This window comes from Hemicordylus capensis, chromosome 1 (assembly GCF_027244095.1).
Source record: "Hemicordylus capensis ecotype Gifberg chromosome 1, rHemCap1.1.pri, whole genome shotgun sequence".
Taxonomy (NCBI): domain Eukaryota; kingdom Metazoa; phylum Chordata; class Lepidosauria; order Squamata; family Cordylidae; genus Hemicordylus; species Hemicordylus capensis.
In genome coordinates this window covers 310,374,928-310,400,297 of record NC_069657.1, presented here as the reverse complement: position 1 = coordinate 310,400,297, position 25,370 = coordinate 310,374,928, and the positions used below count along the sequence as shown (strand labels likewise).

The 25,370-nt window shown below is 43.0% G+C and overlaps 1 protein-coding gene and 1 long non-coding RNA gene across 6 annotated transcripts in view; one reads left to right on the top strand and one right to left on the bottom strand.

The window, feature by feature from the left end:
* Positions 1 to 832: 832 nt before the first annotated feature.
* Positions 833 to 7,282, bottom strand: LOC128341017 (uncharacterized). 2 transcript variants are annotated; one of them, XR_008314148.1, is made up of 4 exons: positions 6,974 to 7,282; positions 4,646 to 4,721; positions 2,207 to 2,296; positions 833 to 1,206 (listed from the first exon to the last, which is right to left on the bottom strand). It is a non-coding gene; the product is annotated as an uncharacterized LOC128341017 (long non-coding RNA). The 2 variants fall into 2 exon arrangements; XR_008314147.1 differs by having other exon boundaries at positions 7,029 to 7,282.
* Positions 7,283 to 7,419: 137 nt separating this feature from the next.
* The window catches only part of LCA5 (lebercilin LCA5), a 41,830-nt gene continuing 23,879 nt past the window's right edge, over positions 7,420 to 25,370 (top strand). For 2 of the 4 annotated variants that reach the window (XM_053287003.1, XM_053287005.1), the window contains exons 1-3: positions 7,420 to 7,688; positions 18,485 to 18,861; positions 22,697 to 23,226. In XM_053287003.1, the coding sequence (XP_053142978.1) occupies positions 18,666 to 18,861; positions 22,697 to 23,226 (726 nt within the window). In that variant the 5' untranslated portion in view covers positions 7,420 to 7,688; positions 18,485 to 18,665. The remainder of the gene's footprint in view (positions 7,689 to 18,484; positions 18,862 to 22,696; positions 23,227 to 25,370) is intronic. The other 2 variants (XM_053287004.1, XM_053287006.1) reach the window with 2 other exon arrangements.

Genomic DNA, 25,370 nt, shown 5'->3' with positions numbered 1-25,370 from the left:
ATCCTGGAGAGAATCTATCCATGTGGCCACTAAGGGTCAACACCAACTTGACGGCACTTAATCAATCAATCATTCATTTGCCCAAGCCAATAAAGGTTGATCCCATTCCACTCCCAAACATTTCTTGTAAGAGATTTTAATACTGGGGTGAAATTTAGATATTTAAGATTTGCTAGATTTTTGGAGATATGCACTCCCAAATATCAGATAATTTTAGAGACTTTAAAAATCCCCAAAGATTTTATTATTTTCTTTTAAGACTTAGTGCTGATCCCAATACATAAGATTTCTGATTTAGAAAGATGAAGGCCTTTGACTTGGTTTATTTGCCAAGCCTTTGAATGCCTGCTGGTTTTTAAGTTAGTTTTTAATTTGATTGTATGCTGTTTTAAATTGTCTTGCTCTTACTTTTCTTTTAAATATGGATGTCTTGTTTTAAAACTGTGAAAAAATAATTTCAACAGCAGTATACAAAAATACATAAACACACTTAAATGCTAGGGATGTGCAATTCGATTTGACCTCACATCAAATCGCACTCAAAATAGAGGGCCTTATTCAGGGTCAAAGAGAATCACTCTCCCTGAAAAAACTGGCCTCAAAATGGTGCTTGAATCACTCAAATTGATTTGAGTGATTCAAGGTTAATTCTTCGAGGCAGCCCACCAAGCTGGCTGCTTTTAATGAATCAATTTGGGTTTCTATTATTCGAGCTCGAATCGAATCGCAAAAATTGATTTGTGCACATTCCGATTAAATACATAGTTTTGCTTTATGAAGCAGCCTTTAGTTACTCTCAAGTCTGACCTTCATAATTATGAAAATTCCAGAAAACATTTCAAAATTTAATTTGTACTGACATTCAGCCTTCATACATCAATATAAAACCAATTTCACTGAAATCCACATATTTGCTAATAGGAGATTACTACAGAATTGATTCTCTTATCCAAGAGATAAAAATACTCAGTCAGCTACTGCTAACAGGCACTGGCCTTATGTCCTTCACAACCTTGTAAAAGGTTGGAGAGTGTTACAAACAACCCCACATTTTACAAACAGAAGCTTCTTCCATCGATCTCAATGTAAGTGTTCAGTTGTGACTATCCTGGGCACTAGTCTTTTTTTTATAGAAACAAACTCTGGCTCCAACAGCTCCTGCAAGACAATATGTTCCACTTTCAGCACTGCCAAGAAGTGAGTAAGCTGTAAGACCAAAACATCAGAGTCACATTCTGGAAGTGGAGTCATCAGTACAAGAGCGGTTGGGTTGCTGTCACTACTATGGTGGAGGAAAAAACTTACTTATGTACCATCTTATAAGCATTTTGGCTCCTTTGAAGCCAACTAAGTTGGCACAAACGTAAAATACATATATGTTTGTAATTTTCAGAGGAGCCTAGGCCAGACCTTTCCCCCTTGCTGGTTTACTGCTTCTAGTGCAAAGAAAGGGAGTGTGGCAACATTATGGTGAACATCTGTGTAATACATACATACATAACTAAATTTATATTTATACACACAATTATCTGGTTCAAGAATCATTGGCATTATAATAATTCTTAAACAGAGATGTGCCTGCTCCTTTTACAACAAAGCATGAAGCAGAAAAACAAACTATTTTTTCCCCTGCCTGGGTGTCCTAGCTGTTAACTACTCTCAAACATACATACGGTTACTATGCTGCATTAATAGGTAAACAATAGAGCCATCTGTGTTTGCTCAACCATGTGGTTTTCTAGTAGAAAGCAGTTAATTTGCAGTTAGCAAATGTTTCCCTTCATTTAACATTTTCCTGGTTTCAGAAAGTTATTCCCATTTCTAAAAACTGAATGTTTTAGTTATTACATTTACTAAGAATTACACATTATAAAAACAATTAAAATATAAAACATACACAAACACTAGAAATAAGTTGACCAAAAAAACCATTGCAATTTCCTATATGACTGAATCCTATGATTATTAAGAAAGTATATCCAAAGTCCAATCTCATCAACATCCAAAAGGAAACAGTTCTTCAATGTGGGAAAGACAAAGAGTATAGAATACAGTCCACAGTATCAAAGCAGAGATCAAGTTAGAGTCAATGCTTCATAAATCTATGAAGAGATATAGCCACAAAGACTTTATTACTGTTAAAGATAATAAATTCTAAAGTGAGGCATATACTGTATAGCCGAGACACACTATCACCTTCACATACCTTGAGATACACTAAACAAGTTTCAACTGAAACTGGTCTTCTTCGTAGTTTATATTTTACTCAAGGTTTCCTGTAGTATTTTTTCATAATCTGATAAGAAAAAATGGATGGGGGTAGATAGATAGATAGATAGATAGATAGATAGATAGATAGAGCACACCATTAAATTGTAGTGGAAGGAACTTCTATCAACATAATGGGCTTAGTATTGCAAATGTATACATCTATAGGTAGAATCGTTCACATTTCTCTTCTAAAAAGCAATAAATTTATCTATAAATACAAGTATGTTTGTAAATAAATGTACAGAATAAATTAGAGTCAAGCAAAATCCATATCTATAAGGATACAAGTATCACCATAGGAACATAAGAATAGCCCCCCTGGTTCAGGCCAAAGGCCTTTCTAGTCCAGCATCCTGTTACACACAGTGGCCCACCAGATGCCTCTGAGAAGCCCACAGGCAAGAGGTGAGGACGTGCCCTCTGTCCTGCTGTTGCTCCCCTGCAACTGGTATTCAGAGGCATCTTGCCTCTGAGGCTGGAGGTGGCCTATAGCCACCAGAATAGTAGACATTGATAGACGTGTCCTCCATAAATTTGTCTAAGCCCCTTTTAAATCCATCCAAGCTAGTGGCCATCACCACATCCCATGGCAAAGAATTCCATAGCTTAATTAAGCACTGTGTGAAAAAAGTACTTCCTTTTGTAGGTCCTAAATTTCCCAGCCTTCATTTTCATGGGATGACTCCTGGTTCTAGTATTGTGAGGGAGAAACATTTCTCTGTCCACTCTCTCTACTCCATGCTAGGGATGTACACGAACTGGTTTGGAGGTCCAGCTTTCAGACTGGTCCGGGTTACCTTTAAGGTGCAGGGAGGGTGCTCATCCCCACCTTGCTGCATTTCCCCTGCCGGCATTCTCACCAAAATCACTGGCACGGGGCAGCAGCATATCTTCTTGCTGCCCTGGTCAGCGTTGTATTGGAAGTGGCTGGTGTGTGTGCGCATGCGCACCGGCCACTTCCAGTATGATGCTAACCGGGGCGGCAAGGAGGTACGTTGCCGCCCCACGCCAATGATTTTGGGAAGAGTGTTGGTGGGGAAAATGTGATGGGGCGGGTAAAGCACCCTCCCTGCACCTTAAAGATAAACCCCCCACCTCCTGGGAGTGCATGAACCCATTCATGCACATCCCTACTCCGTGCATAATTTCATACACCTCGATCATGTCTCCTTGCAGTCACCCCTTTTCCAAACTAAAAAGGCCCAGATGCTGTAGCCTACCTCATAAGGAAGGTGCTCCAGGCCCCTGACCATCTTGGTTTCCCTCTTCTGCACCTTTTCCAGTTCTACAATGTCCTTCTTAAGATATGGTGACCAGAACTGCATGCAGTACTCCAAATGTGGCCACGCCATAGATTTGTATAATGACATTATAATATTAGCATTTTTATTTTCACTCCCCTTCCTAATGATCCTAGCATGGAATCTCCCCTTTTCACAGCTGTTCCACTGTGCTGACACTTTCAACGAGCTGTCCTCCATGACCCCAAGATCTCTCTCCTGGTCAGTCACTGACAGCTCAGACCCCATCAGTGTATATATGAAGTTGGGGTGTATTTTTGCCCCAATATGCATCACTTTACACTTGCTTACATTGAACCACATTTGCCATTTTGTTGCCCAGTTGCCCCGTTTTGAGATTGCTTTTTGGAGCTCCTCACAATCCATTTTGGATTTCACTACCCTAAATAGTTCACTGTCATCTGCAATTTTGGCCACCTCACTGCTTACCCCAACTTCTAGAACATTTATGAACAAGTTAATGAGCACTGGTCCCCGTACAGATGCTTGGGATACCACACTTCCCTCCATTGTGAAAACAGTCCATTTATTCCTATCCTTCATTTCCTGTCCTTCAACCAGTTACCAATCCATAAATGAACCTGTACCCTCATCCCATGATTGCTAAGTCTACTCAAAAGCCTTTAGTGAGGAACTTGTCAAAGAGTTCTTGGAAGTCCAAGTATGCTATTTCAACTTGATCCACATGCCTATCCTGTTGTCACTCTCAAAGAACTCCAAAAGCTTCTCCTTCAGCAAGGCCTGTTCTTCTATATACAATAATATAATTGTATATTAAGGACAATTTTGTCATTAAGTATGCTTTCCATCAGTTTACCAGGAACAGATGTTAATTCTAACCAGCCCGTAATTTCCCAGATCCCCCCAGGATCCCTTTTTGAAAGTTGGTGTTACATTAGCTATTCTCCAGTCCTCTGGTACAGAGCCTGATTGTAGGGGCAGGTTACATATTTTGCTAGGAGATCAGCAATTTCACATTTGAGTTCCTTCAGAACTCCTGGGTAGATGCCATCTAGCCCTGGCTATTTGTTAATTTTTAGTTTTTCAAGACAGTTTAGAACATCCTCTCTCACCTCAAATTGGCCCAGTTCTTCAGCTCCCAAGCTTCAGAACTCTATTCTGGAGTAAGTATATGTTCAGTATCCTCCGCTGTGAAGACAGTTGCAAAGAATATTCAACTTCTCTACAATCTCCTTATCCTCCTTAATAATCCCTTTCATGCCTTCATCATCTAAAGGACCAAACACTCCCTGGCAGTTTTTCTGCTGCTGATAGATTTAAATACGCTTTTGTTATTCCTCTTAACACTTCTTTTTGCATCCCTTATTGTCTCCTTGCGTTTCTTTTGCCAGAGTTTATTTTCCTTTCTGTTCTCTTCATTTGGACAGGACTTCCATTTTCGGAAGGAAGTCTTCTTCCCTTTTAAAGCTTCCCTGACTCTACTCATTAGCCATGCTGGCATCCTCCTGAACTAGGTAATACCTTTCTTCCTTCCAACTGAGGTTCTATTATTGTGGTTCTGAATAAGTTCCATGCTTTCTGGAGTGATTTGACCCTCTTAACCTTCCCTTTCAGTATCCTTTTTACCAGTCCCTCATTTTTGAGAAGTCCAAAAAGGAAGTGTTGGACTTCCTTGGCAGTGCTTCACCCACAAATAAGCTAAATTGGATCAAACTATGGTCATTGTTCCCCATTGGTTCTACAACTCTTGACATCTTGCACCAGGTCCTAGGCACTACTCAGGATTAAGTCCAGGGTCACCTTTTCTCTGGTTGGTTCTGTGACCAACTGTTCTAAGGCAGTCATTTAGCATGCCTAGAAATCTGGCCTCTCTGTCAATACCCACACATGAATTTGCCCAGTCTATGGGAGGGTAATTGAAGTCACCCATTATTACAGCTCTGTCTCCGACACCTCTCTGATTTGCTTTTCCAACTCCAGGTCACTGTTTTGAGCGGAAGGGCAATAGCACACCCCTAGTAACCAGGGCCGGATTAAGCCAGTGCAGGGCCTGTAGCATATGTTATAAAGGGGCCCTAAAAATTTTTTTTAATGCACATAAATATTAAAATGTAAATTATTTACTTGCATAGTAAAGTAATTTCAATTTTTTTCATTTGCTATATTTTGGAGTATGGGAGACCAAGCCACAAACTCACACTTACTACTACAACAGTGAACATTTATATACCGTTTTTCAATCAAAATTCTCAAAGTGGTTTACATAGAAAAATAAAGAGTGGATAGATGCTTCTCTGTCTCCAAAGGGCTCACACTCTAAAAAGAAAAATGTGGTAGGCACCAGCAACAGCCACTGCACAGCCACTCTTAAAAGGCACATTTAGCAGAGAAGGGATATTTTATCTAACATGAACCAAATAAAACAGGTAAAGTTTTAACTTTAATTCCCAGTTGGAAGCCGGGCATGTGGGGCCCTCAAAAATGTGGGGCCCGTAGCAAATGCTACATTTGCTACTACAGTATGTTAATCCGCCTCTGCTAGTAACACATTTCCTTTCAGTCCTTGTATTGTCACCCATATTGAATCTGTGGAGGACTCTGGTCCTCCTGAGTTTTCTAGCTTGTCGGAGTCTATCCTTTCTTTTATGTATAGTGCTACTCCACCTCTAATCCACCCTTCCCTGTACAGATGGATATTGGACTATGTTACTATCCCTAGTCTCCATAAGTCAGACCTGTTATTTCAAATATATATATATACCTATGGGTAAAGAAATTCACATTTATCTCATTAAAAAATAGACATCTCTAAGAGTATAAGTATGTCTGTATAAGCACATAGGGGAAAGGCTGTAGTCAAAAGGCTATCCTTATCTCTGCGGATAGCCCTAGCAATGGTGTGGCTGAGTTTGCTATCATGGAGGGTGCCAATGTTTCTCTGCTTCCAAAATGGCTGCCTAATCTGTGTTTGAGGTGACTGCCTCACTTTGCCTCCTCACTTGGGTAAACCAACTGGATGTAACCAAAAGCAGAAATTGAACCCTTGGATAGCAATACAGGCCCCAGCCTGAAAGGAATGTGAAGGCTCTTTTCCTGAGCAGTTACTTCAAGCGATTGCTGCTCTTCTGAATCGCCCTCTCTCGCTACATAAGCTCCGAATACCAGTTTGAACAGGTACTGGAGCATGTGTGGAAAGGTGATTCAGAGGACAAGCCCTCTCGCGCAATAAAGGGACGCAACGGGAGTCTGTCGGAAAGCCCTCCACCGATGTTGCAGCTGGTACGCTCGCAGAGCAACCCCTTCGTTACGTTATCATATCTGCGGGGCTTTGTATCATCTGTACCATCGTATGATACCATCGTATCATCTGTACTATCTGAGGCTCATTCAGACGTTCCAAAAAGAGGCTGTTCGACCCGCCCAGTGCGTCAATCACTCACCGCCCTCCCGACAGGAAATGTATGTGCAGTGAACATAACATGTGAATAGAGCCACCTGAGTTACAAGACAACAGAAAAAAGGGTGAAACGGCTTGTTTAAATCTGCTTGCGCGCTCTCGCACTCTCTCGCTTTCTGCCAAAGCTGCAAGGGGTGTTTTGTTTGTTTGTTTTTGTCTTCGTAAGATGTAAAAACCGGGAATCTTTGCAGCTTCACCGCGGCTCACGGAAAAGAAGCGAAAGCTGAGCTCATACTCCAGGCAGAAGGCAAACACCAGCTGCCACAACAACGCCGCCAAGGATCACCCCACCTCTTCCCACTACTCTTTCTTTCTATTGGGTACGGAGAGCCCGCCCCCTCCTCGCGGAATTCTCAAGCCCAACAGCCAATGGGTGATTTTGCCGGAACAGCCGCCCTCCAATGGAAGCTACACAGCTTCACAGCGGCCCTTCATCCCCGCCTTTTCCGGTCAAATAGGACGCGGCGATTGGGTCTTTGGGCGGGGATTTTGGCAAGGCAGGCACCCAATAGGAGAGAGATCGGGATCCTTGCCTCCCTCCTTCCCCCAACCCACGCCCCCGTCTTCCTTCTCGTCCCGTTACCTTGGAACCTGCTGTAAATATCCCGACTCTGCTGCGATGGCGTTGCGGTCCCTTTAAGCCGAGCCTCTGCAACCGTCTGGCTCGGGGCAGGGCCCGCGAGCCCCCGAGGCAGCAGGTACAGGCGGGGACGGGGAAGCATCCAAAAAGCGGGGAGACTCGATTGGAAGTGGGAGGTCGAGGGTGGGCATGGTGAGCGTTGCGCGGGAGGCGCCTGCGGGAAGGAGGCGATGCTGGATGTGCGGAGGGGGCGGGGGGTGAAGGCTGGTGCTCCTCTTCTCCTTCTCTCCACCCATCTTCCTTTCCCAGAGTCGGGGCGCTGTCAAAAAAGCCTGCCGTGAAAAACCCCTTTCAGATCCCCCGCCCCTTGTCAAAGCTTTTATAGACATCTCCTTTGGTGACACCTTAGGAACACAGGCAGCTGCCATATACCGAGTCAGACCATTGCTCCATTTAGCTCTGTATTGGCTACTACACAGACTGGCAGCGGCTTCTCCAAGGTGCTTCCCCATCTTGGACCCCCACAGGGTTAATCAGGGCATTCGCTGCTGTAGTCCAGACTCCAGAGCCCACTTTTTCCAGTGGAGGAGAAGACTTCATACCTTTGATAAAGTGGGCTTTCATCAACACAAAAAATAATACCACAATGTGTTTTTAAGATGCCCCAAGACTCTTGGCTGCTTTCATTTATTCTGTTGTGGAGTGTGGCATGAGTCTCTTGGGGAGTTGCTATGCAAAATGCCAGCCTTTCTGGTGCTCTTTCCCCCATTTGCAAGGCTCCAAAATGAGAAGAAGCGTTTTGTTTTTTAAAATCAATTTTCTTAATATAGAAGAAGTTTGGTAAAAAGCTTAAAACTCCTTCTGTTTTCATGCTGCCAACTTGTACCTTCTTCCTTAATAAGTGTGCACCTAATTGAATCCTCAAGCATATTTGACTGTTAAATGTTTTTGCTGGTATCATTCCTATCTTATTTGATCATTTTGTATATATGCACTAACTTAATATTATATGTTTGGAGAGTTTTTCTGTGACCTATATATCATCATCATCATCATCATCATCATCATTATTATTATTATTACATTTATATCCCGCTCTTCCTCCAAGGAGCCCAGAGCGATGTACTACATACTTGAGTTTCTCTTTCACAACAACCCTGTGAAGTAGGTTAGGCTGAGAGAGAAGTGACTGGCCCCAGAGCATATATAGCATGGAATGTAGGGAAGTGTGCATTTTGATATTGCTATTTCAGAACTTGCTTGATGGGTCATGCCATTAGATTCTATGAAAAATGGCCTGCCTGTTTTGTTGGCTATGATCTGTATTTACTTAATGTAAAACAACTATACCTATTTTCCTCTGTCAAACATTGGACATTGCACGAATAGCACTATGTGTTGCATTTTGAGGTACCTTAGCCTTATTCAGACGTGATGGTGTACATGCATTAAAATGTACACCTGTACATGTGTTTGTGGGCATGTCTGTACCTATTAACACAACAAATATAAAACAGAGTAAAAACAATTTCACAGAATAAAAAAGTTAAAACAATGTCGTACGATAACAATTAAACAGTTTAAAATTAATTTCAGTTAAAAGCCTGAGAAAACAGGTGTATCTTGAGGTCTTTTTAAAAGCAGCCAGAGATCTATTTTGACAGGGAGCATATTCCAAAGCCCTGGGGCAGCCACAGAGAAGGCCCAGTCCCAAGTTGCTACCAAACAAGCCAGTGGCAACGTGTTGTTTGAACTCAATACAGCAATTTTGAAATATGGAACTTTTTAATGAGTTCTCAGGGTTAATGTTAATAAGTATATTTCTTCAGAATAAAAATATCTTGGAGTATATTTACCTATGAGAGTTGTCATAGGTTGCCATTTTCTTACTACAGTGGTCCCTCTACTTACAAAATTAATCCATTCCGAATGCACATTTGTAAGTCGAAAAGTTCGTAAGTCGAAAAGCGGTTTCCCATAGGAATGCATTGGGAACGGATTAATGCGTTCCGGAGCCTAGAAAAAAGACCCAGACCCCCAGTAAGGCTTGCAAACTGCACAGGAACATTTCTTTTCAAGAATAAACAGGCAGTAAACAGGCAGGCAAGTCAAGGAAACCGCATGTAAAATTCGTAAGTCGAGGAAACCCCATCTAAAAATTTGTAAGTCGAAAAAACCGCATCTAAAACCGGATCTAAAACTGCCGTTTGTAACTCGAAAAATACTTATGTCGAGTAGTTCGTAAGTCGAGGGACCACTGTACTTTGGTTGCCCCTGTATTGTATGACCTGTGCTGTTTGATTATTACTTTTGTAGTCCTAGTTAATTTTAAAAGTGAACCTGTGTAAAGGCCTCTTCAAAGCTCTACATGAGGCTGCCCTTGAAGAATATTTGGAAACTGCAGCTAGTGCAAAATATGGCTGCTAGGATTTTATCCGGAGTTGCCCATTTGGGACCCTATTACACCCATTCTAAAAGAGCTGCACTGGCTACAGTTTCCAGTACTAATTCAAGGTGCTGGTTTTGACCTTTAAAGTTCTTGATGGTTTGGGCACTGGATATCTGAAGCTCTTAATGGTTCTGGTCCCTGAAGGACTGCCTGTTCCCAAGGGTTTCTGCCTGGCTGGCAAGATCATCAGAGGAGGCTCTGCTTGGGGCGCCAGCAATGAGGGAGAGTTGGCTTTTGAGCACATGGGACAGGGTCTTCTTGGTCATTGCCTCTAGGCTTTGGAATGCCCTCTTGGCTGGTATCCACTCCTCAGTCTCCATTACAACTTTTAGAAAAGTTAAAATGTGGCTCTTTACCCAGGCTCTTATATGAGAGAATTGTTTTCGCTGCTTCTGCTGCTGCTCTGTGTCTTTTTCAACTTTTAAAATATATGTATTATTTTTATATTTAAATGTAATATTTGTACTTTCAATTATGTATTAATTGTGTATTTTTAATTATATTGTAAGCCACTTTGGGATTATTTTAATGAAAAGTTTTATATAAATTCAACAATAAATAAAATAAATACATACATACATACATACATACATACAGGATAGTGATAGAAAGTATACTGTTGGGCCTGAGTACAACATATCATGTAAATAACTGTATCTGTGTATACATCTGTAGCTGAGTATACTGTACACAGACTGTACGAGTGTTGAACATAACATGTGAATAGGGCTTTTGTGATCTATTTGCATGGAAGATGAGAGAAGGAAAGGCACTAAAATAGTATAAAATCAATCTATATGTTCATGGATACTTTTTTAAAAATTGGGATTCTTTGGATCAGTTCAGAACTTTTTCATGTAAAGTGTCCCCTTTTTATGCTAGGGTAAAATGGGATGCATTTTGTGTTGTGAGGTAACTACGTTGTCCCTGTTTAAGCTGGGTAAGGGCCAGTTCCCAAGAGAATGGGAAAACAGCAAACTGTCTCTGAATAAACAAGTTTCCCAACATGTTTCAAACTTAAGTACAGACATAACTTGTTCTCAACTCTTTTTTTACACTTAAACTGCAATCCTGTGCACACTTCCTTGGGAGTAGGTCCCATTGGACTTTGTGGGATTTGCCGCCTCATAAATATGGATTAGCTTGCACTGCATGACATTTTCTCTTGAAGAACTTCTGAGTTTAAAACCTGTTGAGAACATTGAACTGAATAAATGCAGGGGTCCATATGCAGGGTCCAAATGCAGGGCCCATATGCAGGGGTCAAGTCTAAGTTCACCAGCCAGAGAAAAATATTTTACTAATTAGAGGGTTCCTTGAACTATGTTGGTGCATTATTTGTCAGTACTCTTTTCATTCATCAGGCATCATTTTTCACTCATTACAGACTGGTAGACTAGTGGATTTCCTGAGCCCTGCCCATATATGTTGCCCTTCCCCCACCCCTGCTTAGAATAGTGATACCTTTTAAATCTATCACTCATATTTATATACCTCCTGATATGTATATCTCTAGGCGGCGCACACAGTTTAAAACACAACAAATATAAAACAGAGTAAAAACAATTTCACAGAATAAAAAAGTTAAAATAATTTCATACAGTATCAATTAAACAGTTTAAAATTAATTTCAGTAAAAAGCCTGAGAAAACAGGTGAGGTCTTTTTAAAAGCAATCAGAGATGGATTGTTTTGAGAGGGAGCATATTCAAAAGCTCTGGGGCAGCAACAGAGAGTCCCGAGTGGCTACTAATCAAGCAATGTGTTGTTTGGACTCAACACAGCAATTTTTAAATATGGAACTTTTTAATCAGTTCTCAAGGTTAATGTTAATTTAATATTAATAATGTTACTATTTCTTCAGAATAAAAATATCTTAGAGTTTATTTACCTATGAGAGTTGTTCAATTTTTTTACTACTTTGGTTGCCCTGTATTGTTTGACCTGTGCTGCTTGATTATTCCTTTTGTAGTCCTAGATAGGGAAGGAAGAGTAAAAGTTTTTAAAGAAAGCAAGAGCATATATTCTGACAATACATGTCCACTAGTTTTTATACAAGTATTTCTGCAACTATTGTTCTTGCTTTCAACCATGCATGGATGAGGTGTTTCTTTGTCTGTCTGTTCATCATTCATACGCTCTTTTGTCATTAATGACAAAAGAGCGTATGAATGATGAACAAACATAATTGAATGTGACAAAATAATTCAACACCTCTGCAGCGACTCTTTCCGTTCTCTTGCTACATCACCTGTCAGGCCTCAGGCTGCTGAACCACTTGAAGCTACATTGAAATAAGTGAAATCTTAAATGGCACTGCAGTTTGAGAACTGTACGGCTTGCCTCCCAGCCCACCCCAGCTCACCTGATCCTAAACATACTTACTTTGAAAAAAGTTGGTTGGTGTGGATTTTACTTCCAAGCAGGTGTGGTTAGGATTCTATCCCAATCTTACAAGCCTATGCATGTTTACTCAATTAAGCCCCATTGTATCCAATGGCACTTATTCTTTAGTAAGTATATTTAAACACATTAGGGATTTAATTCTCCTTGTATATAATGGCACTTTCTTCAGAATAAACAAGCATGCACAGAAATTCATTGTTAGTGTGGGATCTCAAGCATGCTTACTAGGAAGTAAGTCTAATTGTACTGGGAATTACTTCCAGGTAACTTGGCAAGTTTGCATTGTTCATCATTCACATCCTGCACTGCAACTTTCTGAAGAAAAGATTGGAGTACTTAATCTTATCTGTAACTCTGAACATGCATTGAGAAATGGGACCCATGAGAAAAATGGATATATTATTATATAAAGCCAATAAAAACTTTTCATTCTTTCTGTAACTATATCATGCTGCTGCTACTGCCATAGACTAAATTTCAGTCCATGTGTATTACTTCCAAGTAAAGCTTGTAAGTTACTGGAATTTTGAACAATGTTATCAAAATTGCCAAGGAAATGTAGATAACCTTGAGGATTTAACTTGCGTGTGCTGAAATTAAAATGACTTCATAATTAAATGAAAGTGTTCTATGATAGTTAAAGGCAATGAACCAAGAAGTTTCTTAATTATAAAAGTCCTTATACTTGCTGAAGTGACTCAAATTTCAAAGCAATTCATTAGCCTCTAAAATGAGCAGTACTTCTTTAGGCTGATGAAATTACTTTGCAAGTTGGCAAGGCACCAAGCTGGGCAAAACTTGGCAGAAAATATACATGATTTCATATGGAGAAATAAGGTTCCAAATATATAAAACACACAAACGTTTAAGATTAGAAAGGACTATCTTAGATGTCCATTAATTGTTCAAGAGCTTACAACCGTAAATCTGCCTGTAATGCCACTGTAATAGAATACGTTTGATCTGTTGCTTTTATTTTGGAACTGGGATGCTCTAATGCCTTCTTGTACTTTTAAGCCTTAAGGAGTGGAAGCGTACTTTGAGAACGTACTTTTAGACTGCTGTGTTTAAAGTACTCGACTCTGTTCTGTCAATAATGTTACATTTAAGGTTCTGATAAATATATCTCGAGTTGTAAAACTCTGCAAGAACGCATCAATGTTGGACACAAGTGGGATGCCAAAACCATACTTTTCAACACAGTTGTGTATATCCTGTCAGGTTGAGTCAGCTGCAATATGTGAAAAGAAATCTTTTGAAAGAGCTGGTTATTTCCTGTTGATATTGACATGCCTTTGAGTAGGGGATGTGCACTAATGGTTTGTGCATGCACGGGTGGAGCAGGGAGTGGTTCCAAAGAGGAGGTAAGCAGGTCCTTACCTGCTCCACTGCCACCCCACCACTTTTCTGGGCACAGCACTTGCTCTACCAAAGGCCACATGCGACTGTGTCGCTGTTCCCTGCAGCCTGCGTGCGGCATCGGCACACACGTGGCTGCTGCACATGTTCGGTAGCTATGTGTGTGCCAACCATGCATGCACGCTGCAGGGAACAGCACCATAGCCACGCACGGCCTTTGGTAGAGTGAGCGCCATGCCTGAAAAAGCAGCAGGGTAGCAGCAGAGCAGAGAAGGACCTGCTTACCTGGTTTTTTAAAAGGAACTGGTCCCTGCCCTGATGAACCAGTTCAGCTGCAACTGGTTCAGCTGCAACCGGTTTGGCGCTTCCCAAAGGAGGCAGCAAACTAGTTCATGTACATCTCTACCTTTTGAAGGCAACCAGTGCCTTTAAAAGGTACTCATTGAGAAGGACAATCTTGTTTCTACCCCCCCCCCCCGCAAATCGCATAACAACTTCTCACAATAAAAAAGCCACAGATTCTAGAATAATAAAGCCACACTTTCCAAAGACTTCAGTGACACTTTAGTGAGGCTATTTGAGACTGTGAGTTCTGGATTGTAGCCAGAATATGTGTGGGAGGCCAGAAAGCTGAATCCTGTAATCTCACACTGCAAGGCTAGATTCACATTGGGCATGAGAAGGTACATGCTTCCATGAATTGGAATTGGAATGAATTGAATTGTATTGGTTAATGCAGTTTATAAACTATTGTTTGGAAATGAAACCTGTTCTAAAAGTTAGAGGTTTCATCTTGGTCAGCTTTGGCATGGTTGGATAGAGGCTGAGACACGTGAGAGATTTATTCTTTGTTCTTTGATAAAGTTATAAATTGTTTGATTGACTTTAAAAATGTACCCACTTTATTTTTTGATTCAGTGGCTGACATTTCAGCTAGCAAAGCATTCATGTAAGGAGGCTCCACAGAGACATTTTGGGAACCCGCACACAACAGCATCCTGCATGTACACTGTTGGGCCACAGGACTCGCCCTCAGTGGCATGTGCCCAACCCTTCAGAGAGTGAGCAGTGCTCAGAAGTCCTCATCCTGTGGTGCATCAATGCACATGCAGGAGGACCGGGAGTGTTATTCACGGGCTCGCAGTGTATCCCCACAGAGTCTACACACACACACACACACACACACACACACACACACACACACACACTCTCTCTCTCTCTCTCTCTCTCTCTCTCACACACTCTGTTAGTCAGGATGTCAGCCAGTGTTAATATTTGAGGGTAGAATTTCTGGTATACATGTAGCTGTTATAGCAACCAAAAGAACATATTTGATTATAAGCCTTTGACTTAGTTTACCAAAGGCTTATTCATTTTGGCAATAGGGTATTTGGTTCCAAACTGTTCTAGTGACTTCTAAAGCCCTGTAGGATTCTGTGACTAGACTGCAATGACAGAAAAGTTAACTCTGTGTTTGTAGTAGCAGCTATGCCTAATACTGTAGGCCTTGCTAGTACTTTGTACAAACTGAAACTGAGCCCTCACATGCTCCAACATTCTCTGTAGGGTGTTTTTATCTGAAGCAGATTGATTTCTATGAAAAGAATATCATGATGCTGTAGTGCGACTGCACTAGGGAAATGAACAGATGCCATTTAAATCAGGGAACAATGTAGGAGATACTACTGCTTTCCAAAGGAAACCAAACCCTAAAAAAGAAGTTCTCTTTTCATTGAAGCATGGGTTCAGTTTGTAGAAAGTATTTCCAGGCTACAATATTTATTATTTATTATTTTTAAGCCAGCTAAAATCATTGAGAAATTGGAGCACCTTATCTACAAGATAAAGCTAAAGTATGTGAAGTGTTTGGTTTAATGAGTAGGTAGAATCATGCATCATCTGGAGAGAAATGTTTTTTCCTCTCACATAACACTAGAACCAGGAGTCATCCCATGAAATTGATTGCCAAGAAATTTAGGACCAACAAAAAGAAGTACTTTTTCACACAACACATAATCTATTTGTGGAATTCTCTGCCACAAGATGTGGCAACAGCCAGCAACCAGGATGGCTTTAAGAGGTTTTTGGATAACTTCATGGAGAAGAGATCTATCAACAGCTACTAGTCTGAAGGCTATAGGCCACCTCCAGCCTCAGAGGCCGGATGCCTCTGAATACCAGTAGAAGAGAGGGCATGTGGGCTTCTGCTCCTGCCTGTGGGCTTCCCAGCGGGATCTGGTGGTCCACTCTATGAAACAGGATGCTGGACTAGATGGGCCTTGGGCCTGATCCAGCAGGGCTGTGCTTATGTTCTAGAATCTGATGAAGTTTTCTAAAATGAACAATATGGAAAAAGGATTTCCCCTTCATAGTACTAGAAATTGATTTGTAGTAAGTTCAGAACAGTAAAGAAGCTCTCTTTCACACAGTACATTAATAACTTAGAATTCACTACCCTAAGATGTGGTGCTTAAAAAGGATTAGACAGATTTCTGGAGGGCACCTCTAGGTATGGTATTAACTATAGTAGCTAAATGAAACCTCTGTGTTCCACAGTGACAGTCCTAGTTCTGATTGTCAGATGCTGAGAACAAACAGGAGATGACCATCACTTTCAGACCTTCCTTGTGAGCTCCCTACATCTCGCTGACCATTATTAAACCAGGATGCAACACTAGGTGCACTTTGGCTTGATCCAGCAAGGCGAAGAGGCGGGTCTCATGATCCGTGAGTAGTGGTGTGTCCGAACCGGTCCGGCAGCCATTCCAAAGAATGGCCGAACTGCCGGACCGGTCCGGCCCTGCCTGGTTCGGGTCCGGGTGGGGGGTATGTCTTTAAGGGCGGGGAGGGCTTGCTTAGCCCTCCCGCCTCCTTGCCCCCGCCAGCGCCCGTATTGTACTGTATAGGGGCGCTGGAAACCAGCCGCCCCCCCCCCGCCGCCGCCGCGAAATAACCTCTAAAACCATCCAGCCCTCCCTCCCTCCCAGCTAGCTGCCCACCCACCCACCCAGTCGCTCACCCGGTCGCTGGATAAAAAGCGAGAGGAGCTCCGGCACAGAGCTCCTCTCGCTTGGAAGGCCTCCAGCAGAATGGTGGCTTGCGCGCGCGCGCATGCGCGCGCCACAAACCACGCCGTTCTCCGGAGGCCCGGTCTACCCGGCGGGAAAGGGCCGGGTAGACCAGGCCTCCTTTCCCGGCGGGTAGACCGGGCCTCCGATCGCTGAGTAGACCGGGCCTCCGGCGATCGGAGGCCCGGTCTACCCAGCGATCGGAGGCCCGGTCTACCCGGCCCTTTCCCGCCGGGTAGACCGGGCCTCCGGAGAACGGCATGGTTTGCGGCGCGCGCATGCGTGCGCGCGCAAGCCACCATTCTGCTGGAGGCCTTCCAAGCGAGAGGAGCTCTGTGCCGGAGCTCCTCTCGCTTTTTATCCAGCGACCGGGTGAGCGACTGGGTGGGTGGGTGGGTGGGTGGGCGGGCAGCTAGCTGGGAGGGAGGGAGGGCTGGATGGTTTTAGAGGTTATTTCGCCGCGGCGGGGGGGGGCGGCTGGTTTCCAGCGCCCCTATACAGTACAATACGGGCGCTGGCAGGGGCAAGGAGGCGGGAGGGCTAAGCAAGCCCTCCCCGCCCTAAAAACAAGGCCCCCCTTCGGTGCCGGTCCGGACTTCTCCGGACCGTGCACATCCCTATCCGTGAGACTTGCTTTTGCTGAAACTGCGGGCAGAGCGAGCTAAGCCCACTCTCCCTGCAGACGATCTCTGCAAAAGGCCTGGGTGGCCGTATCGGCTGTCCACATGATTGTCGGCTCCATGACGGAGCTGGTGGGGGTTGGGGAGCTCAGGGGCCATGCGGCCCCCGGAAGCCCCAGTATGCCTTGCGCGAGCATGCAGGGCATACTGGGGAGACACCCGGAGCCAGGAGGCGGCTTTTCGCCTCCCAGTCGGGGGTCTACTCGCAAGTAGCCGCGGCGTAGAGCCGCACCACGGCTACTCACGATCAGGGAGCCCGGTTTTGCGGAGCACTCACGCCACAAACCCAGGCTAAGGGCAGGGGCACTTAGACGGGTTACCCACCTAGGAACCACCGGGTTCGCAGCCAAGCCCGGTGGTTCCCACAATCGGGAAAAATCGGGCTAGGCTTTCCTAGCCCAATTTTCCCCGATCATGAGAATAGCCCCAATATCTTATTATGCTTAACACATATGTTGTAATGAGGACAACATATTGAAACAATGACAATAAAGTTCTGGTTATCACAATGTTAACTAACAGCTTATACTTCGATTTTGAAATATCTAGGTAATTCCAATGTTTATAAATTAGTAGCTAATGCACTGTTGAATTATTCTAGTTTTGTTTATCTTTTTCTTGATATATTTTATATTCCAAATAATATTACTTTGAAGCTGTTTCATTTCATTTCATTTCATTTCCTAATGTTTGCCTTTGAGAAGCTTGCATTGGTGTGGCACAAAATAAAGCTAAACATTTACATGTTTGACAGTGTTTTTAATTAACAAAGCGCTTTCTAGAAGTGCACCACTTTCTGCGGACATAACCGATTAGGCTAATACACCGATTTATTTTAGCTTTAGATGCAGGAAGTGAGTCTTACTATACACATTTATTTATTTTTAAAGTTATAATTCATTTTAAAGTGAACAAAGCTAACATTTTCAATTTTCTTCCTGGAATTTGGAAAGAAGCATGCATTTTGAATGACACCTTCTGAATGCCAATGTGAAACCCAGCAACTCTTCTTCTGAATGTGGGGATCATGAAGAGTTAGCAAGAGCCTGCAGTTCCACCCGTGACATTATGAGCCCTCCCCTAGAAAAATGAATATTCCCTGAGGAAAAGTCTTGAACACATGCTGATTTTGAAATGGGGGAGAGAGGAAGGAGTCTGGATTCTGGACACAACAGAAAATCAGACAGTGATAAAAGCAGTAATTCCTGCTATTCAGATGATGATTCATCCCGTGCCTCTGACCACTCGCCAACAGGAAGCTCCCAGTCTGCAAACACTGGAGCAAAAAGTAATAAAACACAGAATTTGAAGAGCCTGGCACATTACCAAGGTAGGTGGCTGATACAGTTGTTTCTCACTCAGGCGGGGGCCGTGAACGTGCCTCCAAGGGGGCGGCAGGCGGCTTCTTTAAGTGTAAACAGAGCCGGTGCTCTATGCCACCTAGCAGCCCCCACGGCAGGGAATCGCCTCCGCCACTCACCTGGCCGCTGGCAGGGGCTTGCCTCCATGGGAGCCAGGTAAGTGATGGAAGCGATTCCCTGCCGCAGGGGCTGCTGGGCGGCATGGAGCACCGGCTCCGTTTACACTTAAAGAAGCCGCCCGCCCCCCCGGAGGCACGTTCACGGCCCGCGCTTGTTCCCACTTATGCCCCAGCCCTAAACATCGTGGTTGACATCCTGATTAAGCATGTGCCCACATGCTGGGAAGAAGCATTACCACAACAGGGAGCTTCCTGAGCTCCACAGTACTTTTCGCACAAGATGGGGGACAATGTTCATCAATCTCTCCTTCCCCCAGAAGTGCCCTGCACCACCCAAAAATATTTCCCTGAGGGCTGCATGGCTTAGTCAGGAAGTACTTTTGTACTTCAGTGGATGTGGATGCTCTGAACCATGGCTTGGAGGCTGTTCTGGACTGGATGAGAGCAAGCAAACTGAAACATCATCCAGATAAGATGGAATTTCTCTGGGTTGGTAAAACTGATTTATTTATTTATTTATTTAATTTATATATAGAAGTCTCTAGCCGAATTATCTGAGTAGTCAAGTAAATCTGGTTTTGGATGGGGTCACACTCCCTCTGAAAGACAAAATTCGCAGTTTGGGGGTGCTTCTGGACCCAAGCCTGTCCTTGGAGGCACAGGTGGTGGCGGTGTGCAGAAGTGCCTTTTACCAGATTCAGCTGGTACGCCAGCTACAACCCTATTTGGATAAGTTCGGCCTGACTTCAGTCACTCATGCTTTGGTAACATCCAGATTGGACTACTGAAGTGTGCTCTATGTGGGGCTCCCTTGAAGGCGGTTTGGAAGCTTCAGCTGATTCAGAATGCTGCTGCAAGGATGCTAGTGGGTGCGCTTCACCCTGAGCCAAGTATCACCCTGAGCCAAACCACCCTGAACCATTTTTGGGAGGGCAGGATATAAATCTAATAAATTAAATAAATAAATATCACACCCATCTTGCAACAGTTTCATTGGTTACCAGTCTGCTTCCAGGCTAGATTCAAGGTGCTGGTCTTAACCTTTAAAGCCTTACACAGCTTGGGACCAGGGTACCTGTCAGACCGCATTCACCCATATGAACCTGCCAGGGCCCACTACTCATCATCTCAGGCCCTGCTCATGGTCCCACCACTAACAGATCCTGTTGACAGGGACTAGAGACAGGGCCTTTTTGGTTGTGGACCCTTGGCTTTGGAATGCCCTCCCTGGGGAGCTTCGCCATGCTCCCTCTCTCAATGATTTTAAACACAACTAAAAACACATCTTTTTAAAGAGGCTTTTTAATGTTTCACCTATGGCTTATAGCTGGTAGGTTCTGTAGTCTTTAGTTTTTCTAATTCTTAGTTTTTAGCTTTTTAAAGAATTTACTTTGAAATTGTAAAAGCTAATTCTGATTGTGGTTTTAGCTTGGATTTTTAATTTGTTTAATTTGGTTATTTTTATTCGTCTGATTTTATATTGTAACTATTTTATAAATGTTGTGAGCTGCCCCGAACAGTAACGTACTAGAGAGGCATGGTGTAATTTTTAAAAATTGATAATAATGAAGTCCTGCTAAAATGAGGAAACTATTTTTTTGTTTTAATATATTTCAATTTCCAATATTTGTCTTTGGGTTGACACCACTGTTGCTTGTATTAATACTGATTGTAATCCGTCTAGGGTGCCTCTTGCTTCAGGCACCTTTCTTATAACTGAGGGAAGGGCCTTAGAGTTCAGTGTTGCCAGAGAGAGGAGGTTCCATCACCTAGGCCCCCTTCTCTGGCTCTCAGCCTGCTGACTCACAGGGCCTTGGCCAGAAGGCCTCGCCAAACATCAGCCCCTCATCATTGGCCAGTCCACTCCTAATTAGCCCTGTGCATCCTGGGCAAGTCTTGTGAGACTCGGGACCAGCACAAGATCCTGTCCCGAGACTCCCATGAGAGTTCTGAAGACTCTCACGAGAGTTTCTGAGACTCCCACGATTCTTGCCTCTCCTCCTTGCTGGGCCAGTGTTGCTGCAAGCCTCTGGTTAGGCAGGTGCAGCATCACTGCTGCCTGAAAGGGGGGTTGATGGGCAAGGTCCGTGTGTTCTCAGCCAGGCTTTCCTGGCCCCTAGGGTAAGTGTGGCTCACTCTTACCTCATTCTCCCACCTCTTGCCTATCAGGCCCCAACGCTGAGCTGGCATTAATAATTAAAATGCAGATACTTCTTTAAAATATACTATAAACAAGTATAGTTTCTTCAGGAAAGAAGTGCATCTTTATGTGGATTTTAATTTTTAGGAAAAGTGTTCTTACCTTTCAAGCTTGGTGTAAGGATTACATCAAGACAGTGCATGTGAAGTGACTTTTGCTATACGAATGTTAAGTATTAACTAGGAAAATTGGCTGACATACAGAGCAGCCATCAGGAGACATAGCAGAACTGTAGGCAGAATGTTTCAGGCAGCAAAGCATGTCAGGGGTGAGGGGGAACCATTTTTGTTGCTCTCTCCTGCCCTCATAAGCATTCTTTGTCTTCCAGAAATATGTCCTTGAGGGCATTGCAACCCTCAGGGACATATTTCTGGAAGGCAAGAAACATTTATGGAGTCAAGAGAGAGCAGCAAAAATCTCTCCCTATGCATGTGCTCTACTGCTCAGCAACATTCTAGCTGAGTTGAAAGCAGTTTGTCTGCACAGAGCTGTGTCCCCTGATGACTGGGCTGCTCACACAGGAAACCCATCCCTGGTGGAGTTGCTCAACAGGGCAGTTACAAAACTCCTTAAAATGGAGTGCAGACAGTTTTACCCCACCTCCATTGTTTGCAATGGAATTAGTGTGACACAAATGCCTACATGTTGTTTTAAGGAGTTTTGCAATGGCCCTGCTGAGCAACTCCAAAAGGGATGGCTTTCCCATGCGCAGCAGGTCAGGTGGATAGGGATGTGCATGGAAATGGTTCCATGCACTTCTGGGAGGGCGGGGGGGTGTTCTTTAAGGGGCAGGGGCGGTGCTGCCTACTTGCCAGCCCCTGCCCCACTGCTTTCCCCCCACCAGCGTTCTTGCAAAAAGTGGGTACATGGCTGCAGCATGCCTCCCTGCAGCCCTGGTCAGCATAGCCACGCAAATGGCCAACACACATGCACACGGCTCACACACACGTGTGTGTCAGCCATTTGTGTGGCAACGCTGACCAAGGCTGCAGGGAGGCATGCAGCTCATGCACCTGCCTTTTGCGAGAGTGCTGGGTGGGGGGGAGCAGTGGGACGGGGGGCTGGCAGGTAGGCAGCGCCTCCCCTGCCCTTAAAGAAAAAACCTCGCCTTCTGAATTGGCTCGAATGCCAGTTGACGGAACTGGTTTGACGCTCCTAGAATGGAGCGCTGAACGGTTCTGTGCACATCTCTACAGGTGGGTCCCTAATGCCATCCTTTTACTGCTCAGTATATCAGCCAATATAAATAAATGCAAGCATATAAAACTAGTTTTCCTTTCCTATACCATAGAGGTTTTGTGTGACTTTTTCTGGGGGAGAATGTGCTTAGCACTTACATATGTTGCCTAGTTGGTTGTTTTACGAAGGGAACGTGGAAGACATTTTAATGTGCTAGTAGGAGAAAAGATCTCTCCTGTTTAACTGGCAAGTTTAGTGGTTGGCTAGCTTTCACTGTAATAACAACACTGTTTAATTTTGTTGTAGCCACTAAGCAAATTGCCTCTAAATATGCACCAAGCAAAAGAGGGATCCGCTGGGGTTTTCGCTCCCAGAGCCTCAATAGGGATTCGCCTGCCAAAGATATTGGTCTTGTTACAAAAAGGGTGCTTTCTGCCAGACTGCTGAAAATCAATGAGCTTCGTAACGAACTGACTGAACTGCATGTCAAACTTGATGAGCTGCAGAAAGAAAATAGGGCACTGAAGCGGCTTCAGTACAGGCATGAAAAAGCCCTCCATAAGTTTGAAGACACAGAAAATGAAATCTCTCAGCTCCTGGCACGGCATAACGATGAGATCAGAATACTGAGGGAGCGTTTAAGAAAATCACAAGAAAGGGAGCAAACAACTGAGAAAAAGCTGAGGACATCCGTGGAAGAACTGTACAAGGCCAAAGGTAGCTTGCAAAAATTGAGAAGACTTGCAGAAGACAAGCATCTTCCTGAACGTGATGAACTGGCCAGGAAGTTAGCTTTAGCAGAGAGTAAGTTGGATGACAATGAGAAGAGAATTAAGGTAAGGTAACGTTGAAACTACTGTATGTTAATATACATTTGATTAAATTTTTGTCATTCAGGACCTAGCTGAATATCGATTTTTTTTAACCTTATTCAGCATAAAATCCCTACAGGGCCTGCTGACAACTGCTTACCTTGCCAGAAGAGGAGTCATAGAATTTGATACCTGTTAGCACTGCCAGGAAACAGACTCCTCATGATCCAGAGTTGCCCAATTATTCTCTCACCTTTCTGAGGCAACATTTTCCAGTTTCCTAGCCTGTGCTAGGAATAGTATGCTATTCTGCCTTTTCTTGTGCAATACTAGCCTATAGCCTAACCATATGGACTCTGGCAGAAACCTTGATGGACTAGCTTCTAAGAGTGTTCCTGGTTGACACACAAACCAATGCAAACCCATGTAACCAGCTAGAGAGAACTATGCATTCCAGCAGCTGGAGAACAGATAGCATCCAAAAAACAAAAACAAAAACGTTGTCCTGGATCACTCTGAAGAGATTTGAAAGCCGTTCTGGAGTGTTTTGGGGAGAACTCACCTGAAGAAGAGAGGCCACAGGCATCCAATATACTTTTGTTTCCCTGTCTTCCATTTGTCTTTTCTGTTGGTTTTTTTTTCTGGTTTAGGGAATTCCATATATGGTAGCCAGCATAAAAGGAGGTTGGGAGATGATATCAAAGAGAATGTACATGAGGAGTTTTGGCAGAGATAAAGCAGAAAAAATGTTATCTGCCAAATGAATAGTTGCTACTAGGTCTTGTTCTTACTTTGAAATGATTTATCCTGCTTGGAAAATAAATGGAATAGTAATAGGGAAAATATCTAGAGAGTCTCTCATACAAAAACTGTTCTGCATATGTGTCCATGTGGGGCACTATAGATCTTAATTTAACTACCATGCCAAAAAAAAAAAAAAATACTGTATTCAGGGAATTTTGTGTATGGGAGTAAAACATGGCAAACATGATTTCCTGGATCTAGGCTGGTGATTTGCCCAGGGCCATCCAGTGAACCCATAGCTGAACTAGAATGATGATTTTCAAGGCATATTGTAGTATAGCATGTAGAAAGAAAGAGAGAGAAAATCAGTGTAATTCATTGTATCTTTGGCAGCCAATTAAGAAATACACAAATGACATGTACTGAAGATGTTTGATTATTTGGTTACCATTTGGAGTCTCTGATATACAAATATATTTATTTAATTTAAGCAACATTTAATCTGTGCACATGCAGTGAAAATTGGCAGATCATCTCCCTAATGGTGATGGGATTTTAAGTCTGTAGCATTATAAATAGCACTAAAATGGTCCATTGGTTGATTAGACAGACTTGAATAACTGAATGTTTATCAATAATTCAGGCAAATGTACAAGGATGTTGCCATTATTATGCTTGCTCATTAGCAGCCCAGACTAATTAGCTTGAGCGGATGCATAGGTAGCAAGTGCCAATAATTTTACAATTCATTCCACCAAATTGCTATATTTTTGTTCATAGATCTTCAAACGGGAGTCTTTCTTATTCATAAGGACTCTTTCAAAATGACCCATCTTCTAATCAGCATATATTCCAGTGCTTTAAGAAGGACAAGAATATGGTTATGCTAGTGAAATAAACTGCATAATTGATATTAAATATTTTAAGGTCCTGGCTGACTGGTTTTAAGATCATAAGACCTTTAAACAGAAGAATTCCCTTTTGAAAGGATATTTTCATGTAAAAATTATTTAATGTTGGCCTCTTCTTAAAATTAAAGTTTATTGAAACATTTTTGTTAATGAAAAATTAACAGCAATACCCCCTCCCCTGACCCAAACCCAGGAAACCTAGAAAGTGTGGGAGAAATGGAGGAGGAGGAGGAGGAAGAGAAGGTGAGATGAGCTACAAGAGATTCCCAGAAAAGAAAAGATCTCGATTCAAAGAGCTCTAAGAATTCAGACCACATTTTGTTAAATGCGATGCTAGCATTACATTTATTAAATATTATTGGTTCTTTGACAGCCAAGTGCAGAAGCTCCTCTGGCCAGTTTTCAATGCATGAAAGGGTTGATGCCTTTCAGTGTTGGAGAGTTAAACAGTTAACTAATATGGCAGCTTGCAACATGCATAGGGTATCATATTACATATTGCACTTTATAATT